General features: G+C 47.4%; 1 protein-coding gene across 1 annotated transcript in view; it reads right to left on the bottom strand.

Annotated features, from left to right (window-relative positions):
* ELAC2 (elaC ribonuclease Z 2) overlaps nt 1-16012 on the bottom strand; it is a 268918-nt gene that overhangs the window by 122278 nt on the left and 130628 nt on the right. The window contains exons 9-12 of the mRNA XM_063960954.1: nt 15738-15810; nt 15221-15333; nt 13359-13457; nt 54-192 (exon numbers count right to left, since the gene is read on the bottom strand). Of these exons, the coding sequence (XP_063817024.1) occupies nt 54-192; nt 13359-13457; nt 15221-15333; nt 15738-15810 (424 nt within the window). The remainder of the gene's footprint in view (nt 1-53; nt 193-13358; nt 13458-15220; nt 15334-15737; nt 15811-16012) is intronic.

Here is a 16012-nt window from a genome sequence, read left to right as displayed (position 1 = left end):
TCAAAGGTAACTTGACAAACTACAAATATCAACATCTTTTGGTATCCAATTACCTTCTTTCGGGGATCAGGGAGCTGCGGAAAGATTTTGGGATGGATAAGGTGCAGCTGGGTTTGAGTCTTGTAGCTTCTCAGGTTATGGACAGCAGAAGAGTTTTCATTCAGAAGCAGGTGCTCTGTTCCTGGGCCAAACCTGAGTGTTAAGGTGGTAAAAAGCTTAACTAGCACAAGATACTCCTGAGGTCAGTATGTTTAGGACACCTAAAGTCTGATAATGTTCTGTAAGTGAAAACGGCACTTTAAATACAGCAGGGTATATAACAATCTGCCAATCAAAACCAAATCCATTTTCATCACTTACATATGCCTTATTTACAGTCTACGCAAGACCTTTCAGAGAATAGATCTTCTGGTAAAGGGAAAATTCCATACTCTGGAAAGACACCCACCACAGAAATCACTTTGGGTTACTGATGAACCAGCACAAATCTGGCAGGTGCTATGGCTAAGTGTAAGCAGGCAGCGCTCTCTTAAAACTCCCTTGACACTGAAGGTTTTCAAGTATGTGAAGACTCCAAAAGGCAATGGACTGCTCTTTCCCACAAAAGGGGTTTGAAAACAACCCATTGAAACATTTTACTCGTAATACTGAAACAGTCACCACAAGAGATGAGATCAAAGAAATTAGGCTAGAGCAGCCAATGCTCCGGAGGTAAAATAAAAAACAAAAAACCCACACAACTCTGTCTGGGGATACAGGGAAAACAAAAATAATAGATCACACTTTGCGTCTGGCTCCCAAGCCTTGAGCCAGAAACCATAGTTGCTGATATTCTAAGCAAAGATTGACCAATATCCAGAACAGTGTTCCTCACACACTCAGGTGCCTACTGGATATGTTCAGTTACTATTGGTGACTTTATACATTCATCCTATAGTGTCATCCTTCCTAAAGTAGGTAGAATATCCCATTTTTCCATATTATCCTTTAGTAAAGGGATAAAGGCTCTACAACCTTATGTTCCATTTTGGTCACAGACTCTCAAAACAATTCTTTTAATTGCAAAAAACAAAACTCCTCTGTCATCCACTGACTTCATAGTACCGAACAATCAACAGGCATTAAATTATCCAGCTCATGTTCTACCGCAAAATCAACAGCAAGCTAAGAGTTATTGACAACATTTAATTTACTACTAACTGACCATTTTATTGAAAGGATAGTAGTAGACCGAATGTTGAAGATTAAGGAAAAGTGGAGGGCTGGGTATCTTCACCTACAAAACTACGGGATGAGTTGCAAACTGAGCGGTTGTTCGGGAGGAGGGGAGGGGTGACCGCACTGCAGCATTTCGCGGGCTGAACAGGGGCATGCCAGGAGCATTTTTAGAGGGGCTGTGTGTCACAAAGCTGCGCTGAATACATTTTAAAAAACGGCGGCGGAACGCCTGACAGCACAGCCAGGGGTAAACCTTAATTTGACACGTCCACGCATCGTGGGGCAGCGCCTCACGCGTGCTGGGCGGCCCTTAGCATGTGAGGAGATGGACGAAGATCTTGCTGCGTATCAGGGGGAAAAAAATTAGAATTTACTCACCGGTAAATCTATTTCTCGTAGTCCGTAGTGGATGCTGGGAACTCCGTAAGGACCATGGGGAATAGACGGGCTCCGCAGGAGACTGGGCACTCTAAAAGAAAGATTAGGTACTATCTGGTGTGCACTGGCTCCTCCCTCTATGCCCCTCCTCCAGACCTCAGTTAAGGAAACTGTGCCCGGAAGAGCTGACAACAAGAAAAGGATTTGGAATCCAGGGTAAGACTCATACCAGCCACACCAATCACACCGTACAACTTGTGATAACCATACCCAGTTAACAGTATGAACAACAACTGAGCCTCAGTAACAGATGGCTCATAACAATAACCCTTTAGTTAAGCAATAACTATATACATGTATTGCAGAGAGTCCGCACTTGGGACGGGCGCCCAGCATCCACTACGGACTACGAGAAATAGAATTACCGGTGAGTAAATTTTTATTTTCTCCGACGTCCTAGTGGATGCTGGGAACTCCGTAAGGACCATGGGGATTATACCAAAGCTCCCAAACGGGCGGGAGAGTGCGGATGACTCTGCAGCACCGCATGAGCAAACTCAAGGTCCTCCTCAGCCAGGGTATCAAACTTGTAGAACTTAGCATACTTGTTTGACCCCGACCAAGTAGCAGCTCGGCAAAGCTGTAAAGCCGAGACCCCTCGGGCAGCCGCCCAAAAAGAGCCCACCTTCCTTGTGGAATGGGCTTACACCATTTTGGATGCGGCAATCCAGCCGCAGAGTGAACCAGCTGAATCGAGCTATAGATCCAGCGAACAATATTCTGCTTCGAAGCAGGAGCGCCAACCTTGTTGGCTGCATACACAATAAACAGCGAGTCAGACTTTGACTGCCGCCTTTCTGGAAACATAAATTTTCAAAGCCCGGACTACGTCCAGCAACTTGGAATCCTCCAAGTCCCTAGTAGCCGCAGGCACCACAATAGGCTGGTTCAAATGAAACGATGATACCACCCTAGGAAGAAATTGGGGACGAGTCCTCAATTCTGCCCTGTCCATATGGAAGATCATATAAGGGTTTTTACATGACAAAACCGCCAATACTGACACACGCCTAGCCGAAGCTAAGGCCAATAGCATGACCACTTTCCACGCGAGATATTTTAGCTCCATGGTCTTAAGTGGCTCAAACCAGTGGGATTTCAGGAAATCCAACACAACGTTAAGATCCCAAGGTGCCACAAAAGGAGGCCGGAACAACGTCTGAACTTCAGGCAGTGAAGCCAGTTCATTTTTAGAGAAAATGTATAGGGCCGAAATCTTGACCTTTATGGATCCTAATTTTAGGCCCATAGGTCACTCCTGACTGTAGGAAGTGCAGGAATCGACCCTGCTGGAATTCCTCTGTAGGGCCTTCCCGGCCTCACACCAAGCAACCTATTTTCGCCATATACAGTGAAAAAGTCTTGCTGTCACGTCTTTCCTAGCCTTTATCAGCGTAGGAATAACTGCATCCGGAATGCCCTTTTCCGCTAGGATCCGGCGTTCAACCGCCATGCCGTCAAATGCAGCCACGGTAAATTTTGGAACAGACGGCCCCTGTTGCAACATGTCTTGTCTGAGAGGCAGAAGCCCCGAGTCCTCTGAGAGCATTTCCTGCAGCTCCGGGTACAGAGTCCTTCTTGGCCAATTCGGAGCAAAGAATATTATTTTTACTCCTCCTTTTCTTACAATTCTCAGCCCTTGGGTATGAGAGGAAGAGGAGGGAATACAGAGACTGACTGGAACACCCACGGTGTTACTAGTGCGACCACAGCTATCACCTGAGGGTCCCTTGACCCGGCGTAAAACCTTTTTTAGCTTTTTATTGAGGTGGGACACCATCTAGACCACCTTAGGCAGTTCCCATCAATTTGCAAACTGCGTGAAGACTTCCTGATGAAGTCCCCACTTTCCCGGGTGGAGGTTGTGCCTGCTGAGGAAGTCTGCTTCCCAGATGTCCACTCCCGGAACGAACTTGATTCTCCGCCCAGCGAAGAATTCTGGTGGCTTCTACCCTCGCCACCCTGCTCCTTGTGCCGTCTTGGCGGTTTACATGAACCCCTGCGGTCTGACTGGATCAGAACCGCTTGGTCGCGAAGCAGGATCTCCGCTTGACTTAGGGCGTTGTATATGGCCCTTAGTTCCAGGATATTGATGTGAAGGCAAGTCAGTTGACTATACCACAGACCTTGGAAATTTCTTCCCTGTGTAACTGCCCCCCACCCTCGGAGGCTTGCATCCGTGGTCACCAGGATCCAGTCCTGAATGCCGAATCTGCGGCCCTCGAGAAGGTGAGCACTCTGCAGCCACCACAGGAGAGACACCCTGGCCCTGGGGGATAGGGTGATTAACCGATGCATCTGAAGAGGTGATCCGGACCACTTGTCCAGTAAGTCCCATTGGAAGGTCCTCGCATGGAACCTGCCTAAGGGGATGGCCTCGTATGATGCCACCATCCTTCCCAGGACTCGAGTGCAGTGATGCACTGACACCTGTTTTGGTTTTAATAGATTCCTGACCAGTGTCATGAGCTCCTAAGCTCTCTCTATCGGGAGATGACCCTTTTCTGGTCTGTGTCTAGGATCGTGCCTAGGAGAGGCAGATGAGCTGTAGGAACCAACTGCGACTTTGGAATATATAGAATCCAGCCGTGTTGCCGTTACACTTCCAGAGAAAGTGATATGCTGTTCAGCAACTGCACTCTTGATCTCGCTTTTATGAGGAGATCGTCCAAGTACGTGATAATAGTGACACCTTGCTTCCGCAGGAGCACAATCATATCCGCCATTACCATGGTGAATATTCTCGGGGCCGTGGAGAGACCAAACGGCAACATCTGAAATTGGTAATGACAATCCCATACCGCAATTCTGAGGTAAGCCTAATGAGGTGGATAAATGGGGACCTGAAGGTATGCATCCCTTATGTCCCGATTCACAATAAAGTCTCCCCTTTTTTAGGCTTGCACTGACCGCTCTTAGCGATTCCATCTTGAACTTGAACCTTCTCAGGTATATGTTCAGGGATTTTTAATTCAATATGGGTCTGACCGAACCGTCTGGTTTCGGGATTACAACATGGTCTAATAATAACACCCTCTTGTTAAAGAAGGGGACCCTTGACCACCACCTGTTAAAGATACAATTTGTGAATTGCAGTTAACACTGGCTCCCTCTCTTGGGGGGAAGCCCGCAGGGCCGTCGGTGAGGGGGCATCTTCTCACAGTCCAGCTTGTATCCCTGAGACACAATATCTATTGCCCAGGGATCGAACAGGGAGTGAACCCACTTGTGGCTGAACTTACGAAGGCGTGTCCCCTCCGGGCCTAGCTCCGCCTGTGGAGCCCCAGCGACATTGGTGGATTTTTGTAGGGGCCGGGGATGACTTCTGTTCCTGGGAACTAGCTGCCCGGCTCTGACAAGAAAGGACGCCCCTCAGACTTTCTTGTTTCTTTATACGAAAGGCTGCATTTAATAATGTCGTGCTTTCTTAGGCTGTGCAGGAATATAAGGCAAACTAGCAGAATTACCAGCTATAGCTGTGGAGACCAGGCCCGAGAACCCTTCTCCACACAATCCTCAGCCTTCCATATGCCTCTTAAGTCGGCATCATCTGTCCAATGCATATTCTACAGGACACGTCAAGCAAAGATCGACATAGCTTTGACTCTAGGACCCAGTATACTCATGTCTCTTTGGACATGCTTTATAACTATATATCTATCACTTAAGACAGCATCTTTAATATATTTATATTGCATACTAGGGTCTCATCTCTGCTGATAAGGTACCTGTCCACGCTGCCACAGCGCTATAAACCCATGCCGACACAATCGCCGGTCTGGGTAGTATACTAGAATGTGCACGCTACCTGCAGGATCCCTGAGAATAGCAAGTGCTACCGTCTGTGCAAACAGGACACCCCAGGGGAAGATTCTCAACATATCCTGGCCCTAGTGGGGAAAGGATACAGCCTGAGAATTCTCTTGTGGGAAGCTGCCATCTCTTGTCTGGAGATTCCCGCTCTTTTTCCTCATGAGAGGAGGGAAATTTACCTCAGCATTCTTCCCCTTAAACATGTGTACTCTCGTGTCAGGGACAGATGAGTCATCAGTGATATGCAAATCATCTATTATTTCAATAATCATATATTGAATACCTTATAGCCATCTTGGCTGTAACTTTGCATTATCGTAGTCGACAGTGGAGTTAAACTCCATGTCGATACCAGTGTTTGTTATTATGGATAGTGAGCATTGAGAGACTCTGAAGGTCTCTGTGACATAGGGACAAACATGGGTAGATTTCTTGTCTGTTCCCTAACCTTTTGTGCAATAAATTCACCTTAGCACTTACACATATCCAAACAGGTGTCGGCGTTGTCGACGGAGACACCCTCTCACACACATATCCGCTCTATCACCTCCTTAGAGGAGCCTTTTACCTCAGACATATCAACACACGCGTACCGACACACCACACACACAGGGGATGCTCTATTTGAGGACAGTTCCCCCACAAGGCCCTTTGGAGAGACAGAGAGAGAGTATGCCAGCACACACCCCAGCGCTATATAACCCAGGGATTACACTACAACTCAGTGTTTACCCAGTAGCTGCTGTATATACAAATTTTGCGCCTAAATTTATGTGCCCCCTCCACCCCCCCTCTCTTTTAACCCTTTGTGTACCAGGATACTGCCGGGGAGAGCCTGGGGAGCTTCCTTCCAGCGGAGCTGTGAAGAGAAAATGGCGCTGGTGTGCTGAGGAAGAAGGCCCGGCCCCCTCAGCTGCGGGCTTCTGTCCTGTTTCGAGGAAAGGACTTTTGTTAATCTAAAGGCCCGTACACACTGGTCGATATATCGGCCGTTCTCTTGAACGGCCGATATATCGCGGGACCGCCGGCCAGTGTGTATGGCCGATAAGTCTGAACTACCGATATATTTGCGCGTCGCTGTGTGTGTACGGGGCGGTCGGCCGACCGCCCGTACACATGCTGCGGCGGCGATTGACAGCTGAACTGGGCGGGCGTGTATACACGCCCGCCCAGTTCATGACGTCAGTCCCCGACGGATCGGGCAGTGTGTATGCTGAACACACTGCCCGATCCGTCCATAGATATATCTGCAGATCAATTGATCTGCAGATATATCTACTAGTGTGTACCCACCTTAAGGGCAAGATTCATACCAGCCCACACCATCCACACCGTACAACCTGGAATATACGCAACCAGTTAACAGTATGAACAAAACAGTATCAGCCAACAACTGATCTTAACTGTAACATAACCCTTATGTAAGCAACAACTATATACGGGCGCCCAGCATCCTCTACGGACTAGGAGAAAAAGATTTACCGGTAGGTTTAAAATCTTATTTTCTCTTACGTTCTAGAGGATGCTGGGGACTCCGTAAGGACCATGGGGATTATACCAAAGCTCCAGACCGGGCGGAAGAGTGTAGATGACTCTGCAGCACCAATTGAGCAAACATGAGGTCCTCATTAGCCAGGGAATCAAACTTGTAGAATTTTGCAAAAGTGTTTGAACACGACCAAGTAGCCGCTCGGCAAAGCTGTGGAGCAGAGACGCCACGGGCAGCCGCCCAAGAAGAGCCCACCTTCCTAGTGGAATGGGCCTTTACCGAACTTGGTAACGGCAATCCAGCCGTAGAATGAGCCTGCTGAATCGTGTTACAGATCCAGCGAGCAATAGTCTGCTTAGAAGCAGGAGCGCCAACCTTGTTGGCTGCATACAGGACAAACCGTGCCTCTGTTTTCCTAATCCAAGCCGCCCTGGCTATGTAAATTTTTAAGGCCCTGACTACATCAAGGGACTTGGAATCCTCCAAGTCTCCCGTAGCCACAGGCACCACAATAGGTTGGTTCATATGAAACGATGACACCACCTTAGGCAAAAATTGAGGACGAGTCCTCAACTCAGCTCTATCCACATGGAAAATGAGATAGGGGATCCTATGAGACAAAGCTGCCAATTCGGACACCCGCCTAGCAGATGCCAAGGCCAAAAACATAACCACCTTCCAAGTGAGAAATTTTAATTCAACTGTTTGAAGAGGCTAAAACCAGTGAGATTTTAGGAACTGTAACACCACGTTAAGGTCCAATGGTGCCATAAAAGGAGGCTGGATGTGTAGCACTCCCTTTACAAAAGTCTGGACTTCTGGGAGAGAAGCCAATTCCTTCTGGAAGAATATTGATAGGGCCGAATTCTGTACCTTAATGGAGCCTAACTTTAGGCCCATATCCACTCCTGTCTGTAGAAAGTGGAGAAAACGGCCCAAGTGGAAATCTTCCGTAGGAGCATCCTTAGCTTCACACCAAGATACATACTTCCTCTAGATACGGTGATAATGTTTCGCCGTCACCTCCTTCCTAGCCTTTATCAGAGTAGGGATGACGCCTCCGGAATACCTTTCCCAGCTAGGATTCGGTGTTCAACCGCCATGCCGTCAAACGTAACCGCGGTAAGTCTTGGAACCCGCAGGGCCCCTGTTGCAACAGGTCCTCTCTGAGAGGAAGAGCCCACGGATCGTCTGTGAGCATTTCCTGAAGATCCGAACACCAGGCCCTTCGAGGCCAATCTGGAACAAGTTCCTCGTGTCACACACAGCTCTGTGTGAGCCTTAAAGCTGAGCTCCCTAAAGTTTCAAGGACTTTGGAGTGATTATGGAATGAGCTTCTTTTATTAATGAAATGCAGAGGAAGGCCCTTTAGAGGCTGAAACGCGTTGGAGCTACGATTATCCACACACTGGAATTCCCCATACTTAACAAAAGGACCAGAGCGAGCGTCCGATTCACAGACAAGTCCCGATCACGTGATCGGGGAAACCCGGAAGCAGAGGAGATCACCTAGCAACAGAAGACGAGTGACGGAGAAGCCGGTGACAGAGCGCGGCAAACAGCGGGAGAAGGTAAGAGGTGAGGCTCCGTGCGCGGTGGGGGGATATCCGATAGGTTAGCTCTGCAGAGCACTATCCGGGATTTCCCCGCAACCCAAGACGGGACCGGCACTCCGGCTCACGGGTTCCCGAGGGCGTCTGCACCAGGACGCACCGCGGGTTCCTGTGGTCCGGGACAAGGACCTGTCCAGAGCCCTCCTTATCTAATCTTATGCCAAAAGCTGAATGCTCTAGTCACCGTGAAGAAAGTGAAAGGACATTATTTATCACCATCAAACACGATCAGTGTTTTGTTCAATTTACGCTACATAGTAGTAAGTGCACTATAAAAAGGACACAAACAAACAGAGGGGCGCGACGCCGCATCCCTCATTGAGCTGCAAGTTACTGAGAAAGACTTTATGCTGCTGTACCATCTGGCACACTAAAGCTATTCATAACCAAATAAATATATTTTAACATCTATACATTAATATCTTATCATTTAGATATACGGTTTATAGTTATTTATTATTTCACGACTACAAGAAACGTTTATCCACTGTATGCATGTGTGGAGGGGTCCACATAACACATTATTCTGACAGTAATCAGGACTGAGCGCAGCACTATCCCTCTATTACAATCTGGAACAATGAGTATTGTCTGCACTCTTGTTCGTCTTATGATTTTTGAGATGAGCGGAAGAGGAGGGAACACATAGACCGACTGAAACACCCACGGTGTCACCAGGGCGTCCACCGCTACTGCCTGAGGGTCCCTTGACCTGGCACAATACCTCCGAAGCTTCTTGTTGAGGCGTGACGCCATCATGTCTATTTGAGGAAGTCCCCAAAGACTTGTTATCTCTGCAAAAACTTCTTGATGAAGACCCCACTCTCCTGGATGGAGATCGTGTCTGCTGAGGAAGTCTGCTTCCCAGTTGTCCACTCCCGGAATGAATACCGCTGACAGAGCGCTTACGTGATTTTCTGCCCAGCGCAGAATCCTGGTGGCTTCCGCCATTGCCACTCTGCTCCTTGTCCCGCCTTGGCGGTTTACATGAGCCACAGCTGTGACGTTGTCTGATTGAATCAGCACCGGTAGGTCGCGAAGAAGATTCTCCACTTGTCGTAGGCCGTTGTATATGGCCCTTAATTCCAGTATGTTGATGTGTAGACAAGCCTCCTGGCTTGACCATAGTCCCTGAAAATTCCTTCCTTGTGTGACTGCTCCCCATCCTTGGAGGCTCGCGTCCGTGGTCACCAAAACCCAGTCTTGAATGCCGAACCTGCGACACTCTAGAAGGTGAGCACTCTGCAGCCACCACAGGAGAGACACCCTGGCCCTGGGGGACAGGGTTATTTTCTGATGTATTTGAAGATGGGACCACGACCACTTGCCCAGAAGGTCCCACTGAAAAGTCCTCGCATGAAACCTGCCGAAGGGGATGGCCACGTAGGACGCCACCATTTCCCCCAGTACTCGAGTGCATTGATGGACTGACACTCTTTTTGGCTTTAGCAGGTCTCTGACCATGTTCTGGAGTTCCTGGGCTTTTTCCTTTGGGAGAAAAACCCTCTTCTGTTCCGTGTCCAGAATCATGCCTAAGAAAGATAGTCGAGTCGTTGGAATCAACTGTGACTTTGGTAGATTTAGAATCCAACCATGCTGCTGCAGCACTCTCAGGGAGAGCGACACGCTTTTCTGCAACTGTTCCTTTGATCTCGCTTTTATCAGGAGATCGTCCAAGTACGGGATAATTGTGACTCCTTGCCTGCGCAGGAGCACCATCATTTCCACCATTACCTTGGTGAAAACCCTCGGGGCCGTGGAAAGCCCAAACGGCAACGTCTGAAAGTGGTAATGACAGTCCTGTACAGCGAATCTCAGGTATGCCTGATGAGAAGGATATATGGGGACGTGAAGGTATGCATCCTTTATGTCTAGTGACACCATAAAATCCCCCCCTTCCAGGCTGGAGATAACCGCCCTGAGCGATTCCATCTTAAACTTGAACCTTTTTAAGTACAGGTTTAGGGATTTTAAATTTAGAATGGGTCTGACCGAGCCATCCGGTTTCGGGACCACAAACAGGGTTGAATAATACCCTTTTCACTGTTGTATTAGGGGAACCTTAATCACTTGCGGTTGACACAGCTTTTGAATTGCAGCTAAAACTATCTCCCTCTCTGGGGGAGAAGCTGGTAAAGCCGATTTGAAGAATCGGCGAGGAGGCACGTCTTCGAATTCCAGCTTGTAGCCTTGGGATACAATTTCCATCGCCAAAGGATCCACGTCCGACTGAACAAAGACGTGGCTGAAGAGTCGAAGACGTGCCACCACCGGCGCGGACTCCCTCAGTGGAGCCCCAGCGTCATGCGGTGGATTTAGTAGAAGCCGGGGAGGACTTCTGCTCCTGGGAACTAGCCGTAGCAGGCATTCTTTTCCCTCTACCCTTACCTCTGGCGAGGAATGAAGAGCCTCGACCTCTTCTGGACTTATGCGACCAAAAGGACTGCATCTGATACTGTGGTGTTGTCTTTTGCTGTGGGGGAACATAAGGCAAAAAAGTAGATTTACCCGCGGTAGCTGTGGAAACCAGGTCCGAGAGACCTTCCCCAAATAAAACCTCACCCTTGTAATGCAAAACTTCCATATGCCTCTTTGAGTCGGCATCTCCCGTCCATTGGCGGGTCCACAGTGCTCGCCTAGCCGAAACCGCCATGGCGTTGGCCCTCGAACCTAGTAGCCCAACGTCTCTCATATATAAGACTGCGTCTTTGATGTGACCTAAGGTCAATAAAATGGTATCCCTATCAAGGGTATCAATATCAGCTGACAAGGTATCTGTCCAAGCTGCTACCGCACTACAAACCCAAGCCGATGCTATTGCCGGTCTGAGCAAAGCACCCGTATGTGTATAAATTAATTTTAAAGTCGTTTCCTGTCTGCGATCAGCAGGATCCTTGAGGGCTGCCGTGTCTGGAGACTGTAGCGCCACCTTCTTGGATAAGCGTGTTAAAGCTTTGTCCACCCTGGGCGAGGATTCCCACCGTACCCTGTCCTGTGCAGGGAAAGGGTATGCCATAAGAATTCTCTTGGGAATCTGCAGTTTCTTGTCTGGAGTTTCCCAAGCCTTTCCAAATAGCGCGTTCAGCTTATGAGATGGGGGAAACGTTACCTCAGGTTTCTTTTCCTTAAACATGTGTACCCTCGTGTCAGGGACAGAGGGGTCATCTGTGACATGTAAAACATATTTTATTGCAATATTCATATAAATGAATACTTTTTGCCACCCTTGGGTGTAACCTTGCATCATCGTAGTCGACACTGGTGTCAGAATCCGTGTCTGCTATTTGGGATAGGGGACGTTTTTGAGACCCTGAAGGGCCCTGTGACACAGTCAAAGCCATTGATTGGCTCCCTGTATTATCCCTGGACTCTGCTTTGTCCACTCTCTTATGTAATAAAGTCACATTTGCATTTAAAACATTCCACATATCCAACCAATCAGGTGTCGGCGTTGCAGACGGAGACACCACAATCATCTGCGCCACCTCCTCCTTAGATGAGCCTTCCGCTTCAGACATGCCGACACACACGTACCGACACCCCCCCACACACAGGGATATATGTATATGGAGACAGTTCCCCAATAAGGCCCCTTGGAGAGACAGAGAGAGAGAGTATGCCAGCACACACCCAGCGCCAACTGACACTGGAAATAAAATTCCCAGATAACAGCACTTTTATATATATCAATATACACTCACTGCGCCAATTATAAGTACCCCCCCTCCTCTATTTGCCCCCTGTCACCGTGTTCAGCAGGGGAGAGTCCGGAGAGCCAGCTTCACTGCAGTGCTGTGGAGAAAATGGCGCTGGTTAGTGCTGTGGGATCAAGCTCTGCCCCCTCAGCGGCGGGCTTCGGTCCCGCTCAAATTTTCTATAGTGGCGGGGGATTGTATAATCTACTGCCTCCGCAGCCTATATAACTTATTAGCCAGTGCTAGAGGTGTATTATTGCTGCCCACGGCGCCCCCCCCCCCTGCGCCCTGCACCCATCAGTGCCTGCAGTGTGTGTTGTGTGTGGGAGCAATGGCGCGCAGCGTTACCGCTGCGCATTACCTCAGAGAGGAACTGAAGTCTTCTGCAGCCTTTAAAGTCGTCTTTCTTCTAATACTCACCCGGCTTCTATCTTCCGGCTCTGTAAGGAGGACGGCGCCGCGGCTCCGGGACGAACGGCGAAAGTGAGACCTGCGTTCCGACCCTCTGGAGCTAATGGTGTCCAGTAGCCTAAGAAGCAGAGCCTATCATTTAAGTAGGTCTGCTTCTCTCCCCTCAGTCCCACGATGCAGGGAGCCTGTTGCCAGCAGTGCTCCCTGAAAATAAACTCAGGAGAGCTCCCCTGTAATGCACCCAGTCTCCTCTGGGCACAGGATCTAACTGAGGTCTGGAGGAGGGGCATAGAGGGAAGAGCCAGTGCACACCCATCTAAAGTTCTTTATAGTGCTCAGGTCTCCTGTGGAGCCAGTCTATACCCCATGGTCCTTACGGAGTCCCCAGCATCCTCTAGGACGTAAGAGATAAAAATGCATTCTTATAGCAGATTTGGTCTCAGGCTAAACAAAATCCCCACTACGTGCCAGCTTCAGGGATAATTGGATAGTCCCAGGTGGGTAAATTAGCAGCTAATTGACTACCGCCCTATGCCCGATACAAATCCTCATTATATACATACATGTACATATGCTACAAGAGGAAATATTTAATAAAACGTTGAATGTTGCCCTCTTCTGGAATATGCAGTACATTACATTTTTATGACTGCATTGTCACCTTGTAATAGTCACACTCACCTTTCCATCCACTCCCTATAGCAACCCTGGTTAAGAATGTGTTCTGGAGTCATATGTATTACTAGAGCAGCTGCACTTCCCGGCTGTGAATCTTGAAACCTGACATATTTAAATGAAAGAAGAAATTGATCAATTATATTTACTTGTCTAACACCCCATAATATCAGATTACAAAGCACTTTCCAGTGAATACTGAATAATTAAACTCTAATCCCTGCCCTATTAGAGTTTAGCATCTAAGTATTCCAACACACAACCAAACCTACCAGTATGGTATTGGCCTATTAGAGAAAAACAAGGAAAACTTACAAAACTGTACTCAAATTGAGCCCTAGGATCTCATACAGCTTGGATTGCTATTGAGCCAGAGACTGCCATTTTTCGCAATCCTGCTAAAAATCCCGTGTGAAGAGCCGCCCAGAAAATGTAAGATGCCCACCGAAGCAATTGTAAAATTTGCTATGCATACGCAGAAATAGAGTACCATCGACTATTGCGGTTGACCCAGGACTACTCAGAATGAGAATGCTGTCGCACTTGCCCCATGTTTTTAGTCGCAATCCATTGCAACTGATGTCAGACACACGTCCCGAAAACGGATACAAATCTGCCCGAGTTTTTTTCCCCAACTACTCCACACAAACACCATGTTAACACCCACAAAACGGTCACTACCCATCAAATTGGGTTGCTCATAATCGCCCCAGCCCCTGCGATTTTGCAACCGAAGCTGAATAAGGCCCCTAGCTCAGTTGTTTGGTCCTTAAAGCGCCCTAACAAGTCCACGCTTCAAGGATATCCATCCTTAAGCACAGCTGACTTAATTAGTACCTCCATCAGTTTGATTGTACCATCTGTGCACAAGTGTGGATATTCTTAAAACCTGGACTGTGAGTCTTGAGGACCAAGTGTAGAGAAAAATAAAACGATCTTAGCACTGAGACACCAATGCTAAACACTGTCTCGCGTATAGCATTAAAAGCAGTAAATATTTTCAATAAAAAAAGATAACTCCATCCAGAATTTAGAGTTTTGGGTTGAATGTAACTGGTTATTTCCCGTACTAAATGTTTACTCCTCAGTGTCCAACGCTCACGTGGATCAGAGGGTACCCAGATGTACTACAAATAACAGCTGATGCTCTCCTGGCTCCTGCACTGTCACAGAGACCACATTTGATCACATAGGAATTTGCAGAAAGACACATCAACCTATTTTATTTTCCCAATCACAAGCAACCCAGACAATATTGGCAACATTTTTCAAAAACATAGGTCTTAGCACTGGTCGGGTTGTTAAACTCCATCCCGAGTCACGGAATGTTTACCTGGGAGTCTGGACTGCCTAGTGTTCCAAGTCCTTGAAATCTGTGTTCGATCATGTCCACCACCCAAACCATGGGACTGGTGTACGTGGTCACCAGAGCCCTGTCCCAGATTATGAACGAGACAATTGTTAAGGTTATCGTCCTGTAACCAGGACAGGCATGCAGGGAGAACATATTGTTCTATGGTCCAAGAGCAACACTAAGGAGACCATTCCCTTGGCTGGACTATAGGCAATTTACAGTTTCACCAAGGTCCTGCAGTAGGGCTGGTGTGGACACCTGTCCCATAATGAAGAACTGTCACTGGTGCAGAGTAAAGGTGGCCATTATAAGCTCTCCTGCTCTATGCTGCTGATAGAAGAGCTACTGTAGGCCGTTCAATTTTAAATTTGACCACTCAAGGTGAACATTAAAGGATTTCAGGTTAAGAATGGTTCTGATGGAATGATTGACTGGTCTGGCTTTTGTACCAGAAATGTTAGAGGGTATGGAAAATGCAGTACTGTAGACAGAAGCCCTCATGTTCACATTATACCTTTTGAATGTTTCATTCTCTGTGATAGGTTTTATGAAGTCTTCACTGGGACATTCCACCACAATAAAGGTTGGGCCCGGCTCATCAGGGCCCAGGACTTCAGATGCAACCACCTGACAAAAAAAAAAAGTGGTCAAGAAATAAGTGTTTAAATATCAGGCAAGCAAATTCTTAGGAGTATATTTACTAAAGTGCAGGCTTTCAAAAGTGGAGCTGTTGCCAACAGCAACCAGATTCTACTTATTTATCTAGCATCTTCCATAACAGCCAGAATCTTATTGGTTGCTCTGGGCAGTATCGCCACTTTAATAAACCTGCACTTTAGTAAATATACCCCTTATTCATTATCAAAACATTCATAATATATGTATAAAAACAGACAAAATTAATTGTTCAGTCTTTGTGAGGGGAGGGAAAAAAAAAAAAAAAAAAAAAGTTATTTGCAAAAGGCAGCCCAAATATAGTTAAAAAAACAAAAAACAATTTAGAGGACTTTACCTAGTGGTGAATATTTTACCTCTTTCCCTTCATAGATGACACTTTTCCCAGCCTTAAGATCCGTTATGATTTGTCCAATAGTAGGAGTCCCACTGTATAACGGAAACCGTGGTAAGTCCACTAATAAGTTTTAACATTATTATTCAGTCATGGCTCTCCAAATATAACTGGATAGACTAAGCTCAGTGAGAGAGAGTGTTCTCTCATTACACAAATGAGAACATAAAAATAGGAGACCCTCCATCCGCATGCAGATCACACAATGCCTTTTCAAATATCAGTCAGAGAAAGGGA

The sequence above is a fragment of the Pseudophryne corroboree genome, chromosome 3 (assembly GCF_028390025.1).
Source record: "Pseudophryne corroboree isolate aPseCor3 chromosome 3, aPseCor3.hap2, whole genome shotgun sequence".
Classification (NCBI taxonomy): domain Eukaryota; kingdom Metazoa; phylum Chordata; class Amphibia; order Anura; family Myobatrachidae; genus Pseudophryne; species Pseudophryne corroboree.
This window is presented reverse-complemented; position numbering and strand designations above follow the sequence as displayed.